A 16,499-nucleotide genomic window follows, 5' to 3' on the forward strand; every position below is an offset into this window, starting at 1 on the left:
ATATAACCCAACTCCTTAGCAAGTGGGGCTTCAAACCAGATCTCAGCTTCTATTCCTTCATTCCTCACTCCTTACTCCTTTAAACAAGCCATGTTCATTCCCAGCTCAGTGCTTTGAAGTATGCTTTTCCATTAGTATAAGCCTACCTTTTCCCAGAAATTCTATCTGGCCAAGATGCAGTTCAAGTATTACTATTTATACATTGCTTGAACTAACCATTTTAGGAAGAGCTAGTTGCTAGCCCAAGAGACACTGCCTATGCACTTCTTTTCTGAAAGTTTGTGCATGCCAGCAAGACCAGCCTATACTCTGTATTATTCAGGGACTCTAAAATAAACCTCTATTATAATGCATTAACATACATTTAATTATATATTATAATTCATGTGTGCACAATCTCCTAAGAATACTTTCAGTTTCTATGCTCATTCACTGAAATAGGTTACAGTATCGAAATCCTGCTTGTCTAGCATTTGGATTCTCATGAGCTCCATAATCACGCGCCACAGAGATTCACTCTTCCCTGACTGTACAGCAGGTGTTTGGTAAAGCACAAATCACAACATGGAAAGATGAGAACCCAGATTCCAAATATAATGGAGCCACGACTCTTGCAAAACATCTCTTAAATCAAGGCACACAGACAACAGAGGATTCATACAGAAATAGATACATTCTGGGGGGCAGCACAGGGGAGGGCTCCTGTCAAGGCTTCTTACCGTGTGGCATACTGTTCGATTCTGGAATGGGTGTCATCATGAAACAGCTGAGGAGATTGTGAGGGGCTATAAAACAAAAAGCAAAGAAACGGTTTTATGCCTAAATATTGATAGACGTAACCATTAGGACTGTTAGCTTAGTTAAACAGTGAATTTGCCATGCAAACAAACCATGAGGATTGTTACCCAGGAGGCAGACCATTCTTCCAGTGCAAGAGTTTTGTAATCAGCCCAAGCTAATGACACCAATCAGAGTACCGGTATGACTCCAGGGGACAGAGCTGTGAATACTCACTCATAGTGCTCCGGCCACATGCTGATCAGTGTGACAGGACTGCAGAGGGGGAGAGGGAAACAGAAGTCACAGAACTAGCACTTGAGAGACATTGCAGACAAAAGCAGTGGGAAGCTGGAGGAGAAGACATTCTCAACTGTCTTCCACTCTCACGTTTGGTTGCCCTGAGGTGGACCCTGGGGAAATCAAAAATAGCACAAGTCCCTGTTTATCTTAGATAAAATGCTGTGCCTTCAAGTGCCACGGGGGCTTTTCACAGATATTACAGCATATTTGTTACAGGACAGCAAGCGCATCTTGAAATAGCCTCATTGGAAAAGAAAAAAAGAAACACAAGGCTCTACGATAGCTCAAAAACATGGAATAATTGAAAAGATAATGCTCCATGATATACTGAGAGATGATGCAACCCGATTATGTTTTTCCTGGAGAAGAAACTTGGTCAGAAATTCCAAAGACTACATCATATATTGATGGCAGATTTGCAATAAAATGAGATTTTCCTGATTCTTTGTTCAGTTTTTAATGTAAGCATTCAAATCCAACTGGGCACAAAGTACTTCAGCCTCCCAGAGGCACTGAAAGAAGATGTTACACCTAGATCCTCTCCCCTACACCCACCCCAAATTTCACATAATATCCATTAAGGTGAAAGCAACTAGATGATGACACGCTTTCTTCAAACAAAATTGTTTCTGGAAGTTCAATCTGTGAAAATGATAAGGAAATGTGTTCTGTCTCTATCTGGACCTGGATCCTTCAGTACCACTCCCAGCCCTGGGGGCACTCCAATCTCAAAAACTGCCTAGAAATCCCCACATCTCCATGAAATATCTTTCAAAAACAACTGAACAGAATGAAAAACCCTAGGCTTTTTTGTTTTTGTTTTGTTGTTGTTGTTGTTTTGAGGAGAGTAAGGGGAGGTGTGATGAATGGGGAAATTTAAAAGTCTAAAGAAAATTAGTTCTTTATTTAATTAAATAATTAAAGTCTCCTGCATAAGCTCAAGTTGATTGAAACAAAGAAGAAGGAAAGTTTAAATTATTCTAGATTGAATTGATTCTATTTCTATTATACATAGAAACTTAAGAAAAAGTTAATGATCTCATTAACTCCTACTGGGCAGCGCAAGTTAATGTCATAATAGCAAAGATTAAAAGGAGATGGAGGGCATCTTATTGGGCTGAAAAACTACAACTATAAGGACCTACTTTCAAAAATAGGCATTGAGCCAGTCTATTTGTAAACAGACTTAATCATGCACATAAGCTAGTTATAACAACAATGAAACAACACAGTATCATTCAATCATTTTTTCATCATTACTTTTCCTTATCTCTGAGATATAGTTGTTAAATGTCAAGTGAATGATGTGCTATAAACTTTCCAAAAAATAATAGTTATTCAGAGAAAGCATTTCTAAAATTTAAGTGTACTACCACATCTGCGGCAAACTTTAAACACAAGAAAAATATGTATTTTTTATCTTAATTGAACTTGGAAAAGCTTTGTGAAACTGCATGACTGGTTCTTGTGAAGTTAATTCAGTTAACACAAAAGTGATTCATTGAACTAAGATAAGAGTGGCAGAGGTAGAAAGCTGAACCGAAATAGTTCTCGAAAGTGTTTTATATATTGAGAACAGAGAATTCTAAGAAAAGAAATAAAGATGAAAAAAAATCAAACTTTAGGCCTCATTGACCTCAAAGTATTTTGACTTTCAGAAAAAAAAAAAAAAAGGTTAAGTGATAAATTTTCTCATTTAATTCTGGGAGATAAAAACAAGGCAATATCTCCACTGCTCAGGTAGAGTCTATAGTTAAAGGGGGTTCAAAATAAGACACAGTCAATAATGTAGCCTATCCCTGCTTTCCAGTGTAGGGGCTCACTGGGTTGTTTGGGTTAATTACACACTAATATGCAATGAATTAGACTCTACTAAATAAACTTAATATTATATGAAATATAATCCAGACTTTCCTTGAAATTTTAATGATTCTTTCATTGCCTTAGGCTTCCAGTGTTTTGCCTTCTTCAATCTGTTTGTGACAGGGTAGGTGTGGTCTCGGTGTGCTTTCACATAGAAACCTTCAATGGTTCCTGACTGTTTTCAGGATAAAATCCGAACACCTTGGCACCACTTACAAGGCCCTTCATTGTGTGGGTCCTGCTTCTCTGTCCACTCTCATTTCATGCCACTATCCCCAGCTTCCTACACCAATTCCCCAAATGATCTTGTCCTTGGGCTTTTGAAAACACTTCCCTTGCCTAGAAACTCCCCCTCCCCTCCTCCCACACCAAATGGTGCATGTCTGGCCCTATGACTCTTCCAGGTCTCAGTTCAGCTGAGACTCACTTCCTCACTTCCTCCCAGTCCATGAGTTGGTTCTTGCTCCAGTAAGAATTGGAAAGGACCATAAAACTCATCTGTTTCACTTTAACCAATACAGGGCAGAAGTGTCTAATTCTACTTCTTTAACTTCTAAGGAAACCAACCTACCTTGTATCCAATAGTAATCTCTGACAATTCTCAAATGACTTTTGCTATTATCTTAGCTTGTTTCTTCGGTTTATCTTCAATGGCAACTCTTCAATCAAGGTATACTCCTTTATTTTGATTTATTTTTTGAAAACTCTTGTGCATATAGTTACCAAATTAATTGAATAAAATGTAAGCATGGGTTTGCTTACCTCCTTTTAGAAATAACTCCCTTTTCTCCTAAGTCCCCTCTATGTATGCATGTATAATTACTGGATAGGGGTAAGATACTACATTTTGCAGGGATGAAAGAGAAAGACGCAAAAGAAAATTCTAATCAGCTTCATAAATAACTTCAACACATTTACCACTTGACTGGTTTTTCTCCAATGTTCTCCCACAAATAGGAGAATAAACGAAATCAAACTTTACTACCCCTTCACATAAATTGTCACACGAGAAGATTAAGTGGCCCTGTACTAGAAAGGGTTCAGCAGAAAAATGAACTATACCAACTTCAAGAATGTGTTCTAGAATTAAAAAAAGAAGAAAACATGCCCACTCTATCCCGTATCTCATAAATCTTTTTCAAAAAACATCTTGTGACATACTATTTAATCTTATTCTGCTTCCTTTCTTTCTCTTATTTTCCTTTCCCTGAAAATGCTGGTAAATTGATGATAGGTGAAATGAAGCATTTTTAGAATTACAGCCAAAAATTACAGCACGAAATTTTTATTTAGTATGCTTTTCTGCTCTTTTTTGTCTGAGTGACTTTAACTACGTCACTCAGAATAGAATGACTGATATCAATGGTTATTTTGACATGAAAAGGCAAATTATCAAAAATACTTAAAAGGAGTATAAAAGATAGATCTAGATGCATGACTCATATGAAGGATGTAGATATTTGAAATGACACAAATGCCAATGGTTTATCCTAAGACTGAAAGGTGCATCACTAGTTCAAGCCTATCAAATTGTCCTGTAAATAAAAGCACTATGTGATAATTCTATGCTTCAGGCAGCTACTCCAAAGGTTAATTAGATCTGATACCAAGGGAAGTAAAACTGTGCGTTTATCATGGAGTGTTCAGCACAGTTAAACTATATATTAGATGGTAAAACAAATAAGAATATAAAATCATATGACCTTTGGAAGAAAAGGACAGAAATATACCCACAAAACAAAGAGAGAACCAAAAATCTACTTTTCCTTATGGATTTTAAGTATATGAATTGCTCTCTTTAAACTGAAATTGCTCCAATAAAAATATACTGTGGAAAAAATAACGGGGAGGCATAGTATTTTCATTGTACACAGTTTGATATCAAGCAAAGTTCTCAAAAAGTTGGAATTTTTCTAGATGCTTTAAATATGTAGTATTTTGGGATCCATCAACATATATAGTTATGCACCCATAACATTATGTATAGAAGGATCAAATATCTATGTGCTTTGGTTATGGTCTCTCTCCCACTTCTTAGAAGCTCCACAAATCAACAAAAAACAACAATCTATATTTGTACACAAACTCAGCAAAGCCAATGGTCTACAAAGCTTTATATGGAAAAAAAACCCCACCCAGGCTAAGTAGTGTATCCCTCCACTTTAATATCTTTGAGTCATGGACTGTCATAATACTAGACTATGACTGCTCTCTGTGTATCTCTCATACACTCCATAAAATGAACTAAGAGTTTTGAAGGTTAAAGAAAGACTGATTTCACAAAAATTGCACTCAACACACTTTTTGCACTTCTCACTACAAGTTTCTTTACAGAAGAATGTAGAAAACTTCACACTTCACACCTCTGACCTTTTCTAGAGTCATTTGAGAGGGTAGCTTTCTGTAACTAGAATATCACTATTTTTATGACTAGGTACTTTGCTAATGATTAGCAATAAACATGAACTTTTCCCAAGATTCAAGCACAAGAAAATTACCTCAGCAGGTGTATTTATGCTAAGATTTCTTAAAAGTGATTCAAAGATTTAAAATCAGATCTATTTTGATCCTGGTATATCATTGTTTCACAATTTAAAATTACTTCTTGCATTTCTTCTGGCTTTCTTTAAAAATTCTTTTTCTTTTCACTTCTGGTTATAAGTTGTTATTTTTCTTTTCTTTACAATGCCATAGTAATTTTGCTACATTGAGACTTTGTTTCATTTATGCTTATAAACTCAAAGTACCTACTTTTAAGAAATTTTATCCATTTATGTACCTATATAGCTATCTCATTTTGCTGCCTTCATGCTCAAGAGAGAAAAAATTAGAAATACAAGACTTTGATGAGATTTTAGGGCAGGTATATATGAAGCAAGAGATCCAATATTATTAATAAATTTACTATAAAAATATGTAAAATAAGTATAAAACACACTATGTGAAATAGCAAAATATCCCCACGGGAGGAAAAATGGAAAATGAATAAAATCATGAAACAGTACATAACACAATGCACTTCAATTATTTTTAAGAGGAAAAGAAATGACCAAGGCAAAGGATGAACACATAATAATACATATTTTTAAAGTGGAGGAACACATGCAAAATTAAATCTAAAATTTTAGCAGTGGCATTGTCAAAAGGAAACAGCAAAAATTCATGTGAAGACTGATTCCAAGGTCAATATACCTCTCTGTTTTTTAATTTTTTAAAATTTTTTCAGTGTTCCAAGACTCATTGTTTATGCACTACACCCAGTGCGGAAAAAGTCAATTATCATATGGTTTCACTTACTTGTGGAGCATAAGGAATAACATGGAGGACATCAGGAGAAGGAAAGGAAAAGTGAAGTGGGGAGAATCAGTGGGGGAGACGAAGCATGAGAGACTGTGGACTCTGAGCCTGGTAGTGGATATTAATTTACCTCTTTTAAAATGAAACACTTTGCACATGAGCTAATGAGCACCTGGTGTTATACTGACCGGATGAATCACTGAACATTATATCAAAAACTAACGATGCCCTAGACCTTGGCTAATTGAATTTAAATTAAAAAAGAGAGTAAAAATTTTAAAAAATGAAACATTTTACCAAAACACAAATTCTTTTTGGTATCGGATCATTTCTCTTGTATCACTAACATAATAAGAGACATCAGAGAAAAGAGTACATGAACGTTTTAATATTAAAATTAAACTTACGTCTCTAAGTTGTCACCTTCAAGAACTGTCTGGACAGGAAGGTAGCCAAGCCGAGGATGTTTGGCAAAGTATTTCTTTGATCTGAACTTATTCTTCAGCACCTTTGTGAAGTCTCGTACGTCTTCCCCAGATGTTGTCTAGAAAGTTGAAAAAATTATACTTCTTTCATTAAAATGGGAGGAGATACTAGCTATAATAAATTTCAAACAGATATGAATGAGAACAGTTTCAGTAGCTTTATGTATTTCTAGAACAACAAAGCATGTCACAAAATCACGAGACAACCAGGACTCCTCATTAAATATATCCAGCAACTGGTTCATATTTTTTTTTATTTTCATAACTAGCTCATTTCTCCAATATTTAAAAAATTGGGCCAAAAAGTAAAATCAGTTTTGGCAATGCTATTGGCTGATTCCTACTAATAAAAGAGTTGTGACTTGCTCTTAAGTGTGTTTAGTGATGATGAAGGATTTTGGATATAATATGGTTTTAACTACGGTGAATAAATGAGGCTGAGCTATCTAGCGCCTACTGACTTCCCACAAGCCAGCATCTGTTGGAGTCTGGAAAAGGAGAAAGCAATAAATAAGAGAGAAGGAATAGGGCCACAATATTGTCAGGAATACTGTCAGTCTGTCTTTCCCAAGCATACAAACATATCATTATTGGACATGGACTAAATTCGTGATGCAATATGAAATGTTACTCTTTCCTTAACCATTTCAGGATGATTAGCTAACAATCATTTGGGGTGAAGTGAGCTGAAATCCACCCCCACCCCAACCCCTCTTCCCATCCCATGAATTGTTCCCAAAGCCTCAGCGTCTTACTCTCCATCACCAACTCTAGTTTTTATTTACAGTATGTTACACAGACACCAACTTCGGTCCTTGTGAAAAGGCATTTAAGATATTTATGTTACCTGCAGGGACCTAAATTAAAGTCTTGTTTTTCTGACTCCTAGTTGGCTATTCACCCTAAACCTGGAGAGGCCTCACTCCTATCACTTAACAAAACAAAACCAGAGAACTCTTCTGTAACAACAAACCCAGTACTAAATACACTGCTCACTTGCTGCCTGGCCCCCCTTCTCCTTGCACCCTCCTTAGTCCGTCTCTATGACAACCATGCCCAGGACTCATACACACTTGTTTTGCAAACAGAAGCTTAAAAAATATAACTATTTTTTAAAACAACTAAATTCTGAGTCAGCCCTTATGTGGTTTTGTAGCTTTCCATCTGCTCTCTTTCTACCTAAATGTGTCTGCTTCTAGTAGAAAATTAAGAGAACTTTTCATTCTTTAAGCTTGCAGAGCAGAGAGGAATGAGCCCAAGTTATTTATAATGTAAGTTCAACAATTTTCATTTTACTTAAAAAAAAAAAAAAAGTATAGCAAGGACCACCACCCACATCGTCACTAGGTCTTGCCATCAGACCCACAGTGTCCAATCTTTCCAGAATAACACAGAACAAACTATATAATGTCTGTCGCTGTTTAGGTACAGATCCTTCCAAAGACAAAGAAGGAGGACAGAAAATAAGCTATTCATGAAAAGAAAAAGAATCCAAGGCACTCTGCAGAGGAAAAGTGTTGCTAAGATAGACAATGGTTTGGGGGGTACTAACCAGATGGAACAGGAGAAAGAAGTAGAATAACACTTGGGAATAAAGAAGGAAACTTTTACAGAAGGAATGTCTGGGACTGAGGCTAAAGCCAAAGGACCTTTCACCTTATAAAGGACACTTGGACCTCTAGCAATGGGTACCACAACTCTGCAGATCATTACATTGATAGATGCATTCTCCGTGCATGTTTTGATAAAGAAGAAAAGAAGGGAAGAAGCTTTCCATGATAGAAATACAAAAAAAAAAAAAAAAAAAAAAAAAAAAAAAAAAAAAAAAGACCCCAATACAAAGAAAAGCATTTATGACTCAATTTGTTTTTCTGTCTGCTCTTAAACCTTGTTAATATACAATGAGATATGTTAATATACATTACTTGGCCCACCTTCCTCTGGCAATAAAAACGTTCTACCATTGAGCTCAGTGGTTTTCAAGCCATATCCAGGCTTTCCATCAGGAGGCCCTGGATGGGGTGGGTGGGGGGAAAGGCCAGGAGGGTAAGGTACCAGGATACTTACTATCAGCTGCAACCATCAGCTCAAAAAAGAAACCCTGTACCCATTTGCAATCACTCCTACCCTGCCCTAACCCTGTTGCCACCCCTCAGCTCCTGGCAACACTAATCTTTCTGTTTCTATGGATTTGCCCATTCTGGACATTTCTTATCAATGGAATCAGGTGATATGTGGTCTTTGGGGACTGGCTTCTTTCACTTAGTATAATGTTCTTCTAGCTTATCTCTATTTAGGTTTCAACATGAACTTCTGCTTGGGGAAAAAAAAATGCACATCATTGGAAGTACACCTCTAATTCTGCATCAAACGTTCTTTAGGTAAAGACACTGAAGACGTGGAAGAACAAAGGAAAACCAACCAACCAACCAACAACCAAAAAACCCCATCTCCCACAAAACAAAAATATAAAAAACAAATAAAGAGCACCAACCTGCCTCCCAAAAAGTTACAGCAGGGGCTGAAGTTAATTGTGATAACGTTCAAATTTAGTATTGAAAAAAAAAAGTGCATTCTCATGCAGAAATTGCATTATTTTTATTTCCTTAGGAATTTTCATATCAAGGGGAATAAAAACTTCTAACAAAACTTACAATCCAAAGGCAGTGAATTCACTAATGCCATAAGCTTTATGTAACATTAAAAAAAAAAAAAAGAAAGTAATTCACCCCACAAAAACTAGGTGTTACATTCTGGTTAGCAAAATGTAATTCTTTAGTTGAAAGCGAGCCAAGAAAATGAATCACACCTATTTTCTGACCCAAAAAAAAAGGTAAAAGATATTTTTACATATTTGGTCTAATTTGCTATCTAATGACAGTATCTAATATCTCTCTCTTTCAAAGCACTAGAGCAACAGTTTGGTAAAAAGCAAAGACCACCCACCTAGCATAATGAATATAATCAAATGCAGCTCTATCTTCAAGCTAGGTATAATACTTTGTTCTTTTTCTTTTTTAAGCAAATAACTATTGATATTATGATCTGAGGATGAAATTGAAAGAAACACTCATTACTACACAAATTATCCGACATTCTAAGTTATCCATGTCTTTCTTGAAAGACTAAGGCTTTCGTTTATTGCTGTAAGAAAGAAAGAAGGAGAACAAAAGATTTTGAAGAGCTCATTATAAGAGACAAGGGGAATATAATGGCATAGAACTCTGCACCTTATAAATAGCTTTCCTTCATTCTCATTTTACCATCAAGGGTGGTAAGATTAGTGTTACTTTTTTGACCCCTCCGAAAGCTGACACCAAAGCTTTCAAAGCTACAAGTCAGTTAGGAGAAAGCTACTCTTGCAAACCTGGGTCTTTTCACTCTACCAGCCCTATATCCCTTCTCCGAGAAAAACAACAGTTCTAAGTTCTGTAAGAGCTAAGAGCTTTATAGTCATCGACTAAAATACCTATTACTACATTAAGCGACCCTGTGGCTGATTTTTTACCAAATTCATATTGAAATGTCATCTTATGACTTTTAAATTGCAGGTCTAAGACATGTTTCGTGTAAGTAGAATTAGAAAAAAATTACCCATGAAAGAAAAAAAGAGAAATATTAAAATCGCCTGCTTTTTGGCCACCTAGGCATTTCCACCCTTAAATTGTTTGTGACTGGACTGATTTATTTTCTAATTCTTTTTACAGTAAAACAAAACACAGATATATAAAACTATGTACAACAAATGCTTGATGAATATATAAGGCAAATACCATCCAATCAGGAAACTGAACTTTGCGAGACATTCCAGAAACCCCTTCCACATGCCTCGTTCCACCCCTCTCTTTCCATAATAACCATTATCTTCATTTTTATAAGCAACAACTACCTTGTGTGTAAAAAATGCATTTTTCACCCCAAAGTCTATCCCTAGATACGGTAGTTGCTCTTTTCAAAAAATCTGATATATTTTAATTCACATTTAATATCTACAAATTTCTCCTCCATAGCCATTTCCTTATAGTTTATGTTGGAAAACACAGGCAATGTGATGTAGCTGAACTTTGCTGACTGTATATTTTTGGTGCGGTTCAGCACATTCCTCACGGCCTTGGATATCCTGCAAACCAGCGGCTGGATGGAGAGAATACATCAGCTTCAAGTGTGATCTGGCAAGACTATCAGTAGTGTTTGGTAGGCACATGATATCTGGTTATCACTCTTCTGTGATCCTCACAGATGTCATGCTAAATGCCTATATCCACCCAGTGGGGGTTTCAAAATGGCGACCTTCTATCATCCATTTTCATTTATTAGTTGAAATATTATATGAAGGCATGTCCCCATGTCTATTCTTCAGCCACTCAGTAATATAGTTCATTCAGGAAAGGCAGGATAACATGTTTGATTTTTCCCTTTTATTGACCGATTTTCCCAGCAACATATTGGTTTCCTACCATCCTCCAAAGATGACCTTTTTTTAAAATTATTATTATTTTCATGAATCATTATGAACTTGTAGATTTTTACCATATTTGATGGGTTTTTGGTCTATTGCAACTACTACCGTTATTGAAGATCAAATTGTCCTATCTTTGGCCAGTAGGAGCCTCTTCCAGTTAACCCCACTTAGTTTAAGTTCTACAGGTAACAATATAATTAATGATCTCCACCTGTCCTTAGGATGTTATTTCTCCAGTTATTTTGTTTGTCTGAAGCCTGGTCTCTAAGTAAATCTTCAAGAAGTACTCACAGGACCAACATTCTTGTTTGTTAGTGATAATTTTCCTGAGTCCTTACTAAATAGTAGAAGGCTGGTTTTTTCTCAATATAAAATCCTTGGCTCACATGTTCTCTTCCTTTCAGTTTCCTAAGAATGTTCTTCCATTTTCTCTTGGAGCATAAGGAATAACACGGAGGACATTGGACGATGGAGAGAAGTGAGTTGGGGAAAATCAGAGGGAGTGATGAAGCATGAGAGACTGTGGACTCTGAGAAACAAACTGAGGCTTTTGGAGGGCAAAGGGGTCGGGGGTTGGGTGATCCTGGTGGTGGGTATTAAGGAGGGCACGTATTGCGTGGAACACTGGGTGTGGCGCATGTGAATCTTGAAAAAAATTTTTAAATATACCCTCTAATAATCCCCAAAATAAAAAGAATTTTTTGAAAACGTGAAATGAAACAAAAAAGCTTTGCTGTTGATTATTTAATTTTCTTTCTTTTTTAAGTCATGTATTCCTTCTGTTTAAAAGACTGGAAGATTTTTTTCTTTGACTTTAAAGTCCAGTAATTTTATCAGAGCATATTATAGTATTGGGCATTCTGAATCAATGTTTTCAGGCATGTGATATACTCTCAGTATATAGTTCCATCTTTTCTTTTTTTGGTGGAGAGGAAGGTTTTCCTTGATTTTTCATTTTTAGTGCTTGTTCTTACTCTGGGTTTCCTATTCTGCATTCCTATTATTCATCCTTGTAATTTTTTCCCCTGTCTTCAATATTTTGTATTTTCTCTTAGATTTATAAATTGCTTTCTTCATTTTATTTTTACTTTTAAAGTTTGTCCCCTATTCACCTTCTATTTCTCTCAAGATAGTTACCTGTTCTGTTTATTAAGACTAAAATTAGTCTTAATTTTGAAATGAGTTTTTTCTTTTATTTCTATTTCTTTCCTGAGTTCTGTCACCTCACCCTCTCCAAAATTTTCCAGTTCTGGTATATGTTTTCTTTCAAGGGTTAGTTCATTTTCTTAAGCTTATTTTAAAATAGTAGGTTATAGTTTTGACATGTTCAAGGAGCACATATTTTTGGTAAACTTTACTATACTTATATTATTTGGTTCCTACATCTTTTGCTTATAATTGCTTTATATGAGATTTGATCTTAATACTTCCTGCTCCTCAATTTTGTCATTGTCATGAAACTTATTTTCCTAATTCAGGGAAGCTTCACACAGGTTCAGGAAAGCTTCTCTAATTTTTTTTTTTTAAGATTTTAGTTATTATTATTATTATTATTTTTTTTGACAGAGTGAGACACAGCGAGAGAGGAACAGAAGCAGGGGCAGGCAGAGTGGGAGAGGGAGAAGCAGGATTCCTGCTAAGCCAGGAGCCCTATGCAGGACTTGATCCTAAGAACCTGGGATCATGACCTGAGCCAAAGGCAGACGCTTAATGACTGAGCCACCCAGGCACCCATGGTTTCTCCAACTTCACAGAGCTCCTTCTTCTGGGGTATTAAAGAATAGGGCACTTGAGTCTGGGGATTTTCTGGTCCTTTCCCTTGTCCTATTTTGGACTAGACCATTTCTCTTTTTCATCTCCGTTGCTTTGAGCTGCTATGTCTGTGTCATTCCTAGCAGTTTATACAGCCTGCGGCTCTTTTCCTCGAAGGAAGCCCTAGGAAGTCAGGTCTATGGACTCCAGAAGCCCGGAGCACCGCAGCACCTTCCGACCAAACCTCTGGGCTCCTCCCAGGTTCAAAGCTCTGTTTCCAAACCAGCCCTTTGAGTTCTGCACTGAATACCTGCTATCTGTTTAGAGGTTCTCCATTTCTCAGGCACCTTGCTTCTTCTTCCTTCATTTTATAGAAAAAGATATCTTCATGCAGGTTTTAATGGCTGGTGGTGGCTTATAGGCACCCAGATTTATTTGGGGGGATTTCTTATTGCCTAGTTTTATTGTAAATGTTGCCTAGAGAGTTTTGGGGGTTTTTTTGTTTGTTTGTTTGTTTTTGTCTAGTTTCTCTCTTATTATGTAAATAATTTAGAAATGGGAAGAAAATGACAAAGACAAAAGATATTGAAAAACTAGGCCACCATCTCCCCCAAATCCTTCTGGCTTGATTTTTAACAAGTACATAAGAACTCACATGTCCAAACAAGGACTGTCTTTCAAATTGTCATTTTTGGAAAGCTAATGAAGGTGAGTCACTGTGAAAAACATTTTAAAACTAAACCTACACAGACAAGTGGGCATGTGAATATTCAAAATATACTTCCCTCCAGTATGCTTCTATTAAGCAGAACAGAGATGATGAAAGCTTATTTAGACAATAACAAATAATAGTTCTCAACTTGTACCCCACCAACTTACACAAATAAATGCATGAAATATAAAAACATGTTTCTAAATTACAAAAGCTACCCTGGGGTAACTCTATGCATGCAACTCTCTACCAAAACCTTAGAAACTCCCATGTAAGCTGGTGTCAGATGATTTTTCAATCGAGTTCTATTTTGCCAACCAAAGTTGGGAGTATTTTAAAATTTCCTTCATTTTATTCCTTGACTGAAGACAAACAGAGAAATCACATAGAACCAATTTAATCTAACCTTTACTTGTGTTTGTATATCTACATATAAATCTAGATGTATTATTCTACATATCCCTGTTCATGTTTTAAGCTATATATTCTTATTATGAATGCTGACACCTATGTACTATTGAACTTCAAAAACATGGATATATGACTGAGAGTCTTTTCCTTCTCACTAATGTGAATTACAAGGGGTAACAAGGCTAAGGTACAAAACAATCTAGAATTTAGAAATGCTAATCCTCACAGTATTATAGTCAAGTAGATCCTTGAATAAATTGCTTTACTACTTCAGCTTAAAAAACTCCTCCCGTAACAAGAAAGATCCACAAAGCAAAATATAAAAAGGACTATGAACAATGATGTCAAATAAGCTAGAGGCCAAAACATCCAACTTCTAAATACTTAGCAGTTTAAGCAAAACACGAAGCAACTACAAATAAATAAGCAAAACCATATTAATCTAAAATCCTCCCCGAATTCCTTGGCCAGCTCATAACTAGGGATGGCAATATTATCTAATTCTTTAACAAAGAATACTATCATTAGAGCTTTAACGATTAGCTACAAAAATGAGTAACTTTTGGACACAGTAAAATAAGGAAGTACAAAGAGGAAAAGCCAAGCTTATATAACTAACAACACAGCCATTTGGCACATGAGTAGAATAATTAAACACTACCCTTTGGATTATGCACAAGTGCAAAATCACTGTTGAACAGCATCATCATCATTAGCAAGATTTATTTCTTAAACATAAAAGTCAATAATCCCAAATGGTATACGCATACTTCTAAGGAGTCCATCATTATCACAGGACTTATCCTAAAAGATATTCCAACATTTTTTAAATTGCAAAAACAACTTCTCAGGATTGATTTCAGTTTCACTGATCTCAGAAAGCTGAAATTTAGATTACACTGAATTCCATGAAGAGGAGGAAATCAGGAAGACAAGCTTGGAGCCTTTCAAGTTGTAATGGAAAAATATGAAACTAAAAAATAGGCATCAACCGAATCACCAAGGGGTCAAGAGTAAGTAGGGTAAGAAGGCTTTGCAAAGGAAAATGGATGTTGTCCAAACCTCAACTTTAGAGCTAATGACACACTCTAAATGCACTCCACTTACTGAGAGGACAGGATAAGGGGAGCAAGAACTGAAAAGCCACTTCAGGATGCTGAGGTCAGAGAAGGAGCAATGATGCTGCACATTCAGCTTGCTGGCAAACGTCCCCAGTCTCATCTGATGAAGCAAGACTGCCAAAAAACAAACGACGCTAACGCGATGGAAAGCTTTCCAAAGAATGAACCAGCATTTTCTGATATTTGATTTTCATAGTCGTACAGATACATTGATGCTGACAGGATGGAGGTAGGTGGACAGAACAACCAATTCTAGCTTCTCCCCTCTGTCCTTGTTTGTTTTTTGCTAACCACATATAGTTTGCAAAGAAAAAATGTGAGTTCATGTTTAACTATCAAAAGAAAACTTTTTTCTGGTTTTTTCTTAGTAGAAAATTGATTTTTCTACAGTTTCTAGAAACACTAAAAATACAAAGCTTTGGTTTATTTCCCCGTATATTTAATCAATATTGGCAGGAATATGCTTGAATCTATTGCTTTAAAAGTAACATGCACTTGCTTAAAAAATGCAATACAAATGTGTTTTAAATGTTGTTAAAGTAATAAGCTGCTTTCCATATAGGTATGTGTTTCTGGTCTTCCAAACTTCTTACCAAAATCTCAATGAAACTATCTGTACAAACTAGTCCTATCCAAACCTTGCACATAAGCAGAGAATTTGGTTATGATTCTACCCCACCAATTTGAATGCTGGAAATAGCTGACATTGCTGACTTTTCTAGCAATAGAATTTTGCAAACATCCCCTCTCTTCTCCCTGAGCTAACACATCTCTCAAACCACCTTCTTATTCTGGCTCATACTTTGTTTCCTTCTGCCTGTATTTGTGAACAAGCATGTGCCCTATTCTTATCCCCATTTCTCCTTTTCTGTTCTGGATCACTGTCCCTGACCAGGTGCACACAGCCTCTGCTTAGTTACCTTCCTTCCCTCAACTTGGTGGACTCTGGGTTCTTGGACTCATAAACACACTCTACTACATCTTGTTCATATCTGCAACTTGAACCCTTCTCCTTCAGCAAATCCTGATGCTCCTGGGATAACACATCTCCCCTATCATCTTCTCCATGATGGGCGGTATAATCTCTCCCCGACAAAGGCCAACAATAAAGGAGGTTTACAGCATTTTGCTCTTAGCCTCAGCCTTCTCAGCAACTAAAACTAATGTGCCCATCCATTCCCCTTTGACCATACATGGCCAGAAGCAGCTACCACCTGTCACCTTCTAGAGACATACTGATGGTCTTCTAAGCGCCACCTCACTTCAAAACCTTTCATAGTTGGAACACTGAAAAAATACAATAAAATTAAAACAAA

General features: G+C 36.3%; 1 protein-coding gene across 7 annotated transcripts in view; it reads right to left on the reverse strand.

Moving 5' to 3' along the window:
- Positions 1-16,499, reverse strand: part of UTRN (utrophin) — a 509,162-nt gene that overhangs the window by 24,448 nt on the left and 468,215 nt on the right. For 6 of the 7 annotated variants that reach the window (XM_059177336.1, XM_059177335.1, XM_059177337.1 and 3 more), the window contains 3 exons: positions 6,648-6,784; positions 1,015-1,053; positions 720-785 (listed from right to left, as the gene is read on the reverse strand). In XM_059177336.1, coding sequence (XP_059033319.1) covers positions 720-785; positions 1,015-1,053; positions 6,648-6,784 — 242 coding nt within the window. The remainder of the gene's footprint in view (positions 1-719; positions 786-1,014; positions 1,054-6,647; positions 6,785-16,499) is intronic. The other variant, XM_059177339.1, reaches the window with a different exon arrangement.

Source organism: Mustela lutreola, chromosome 6 (assembly GCF_030435805.1).
Source record: "Mustela lutreola isolate mMusLut2 chromosome 6, mMusLut2.pri, whole genome shotgun sequence".
Lineage (NCBI taxonomy): Eukaryota > Metazoa > Chordata > Mammalia > Carnivora > Mustelidae > Mustela > Mustela lutreola.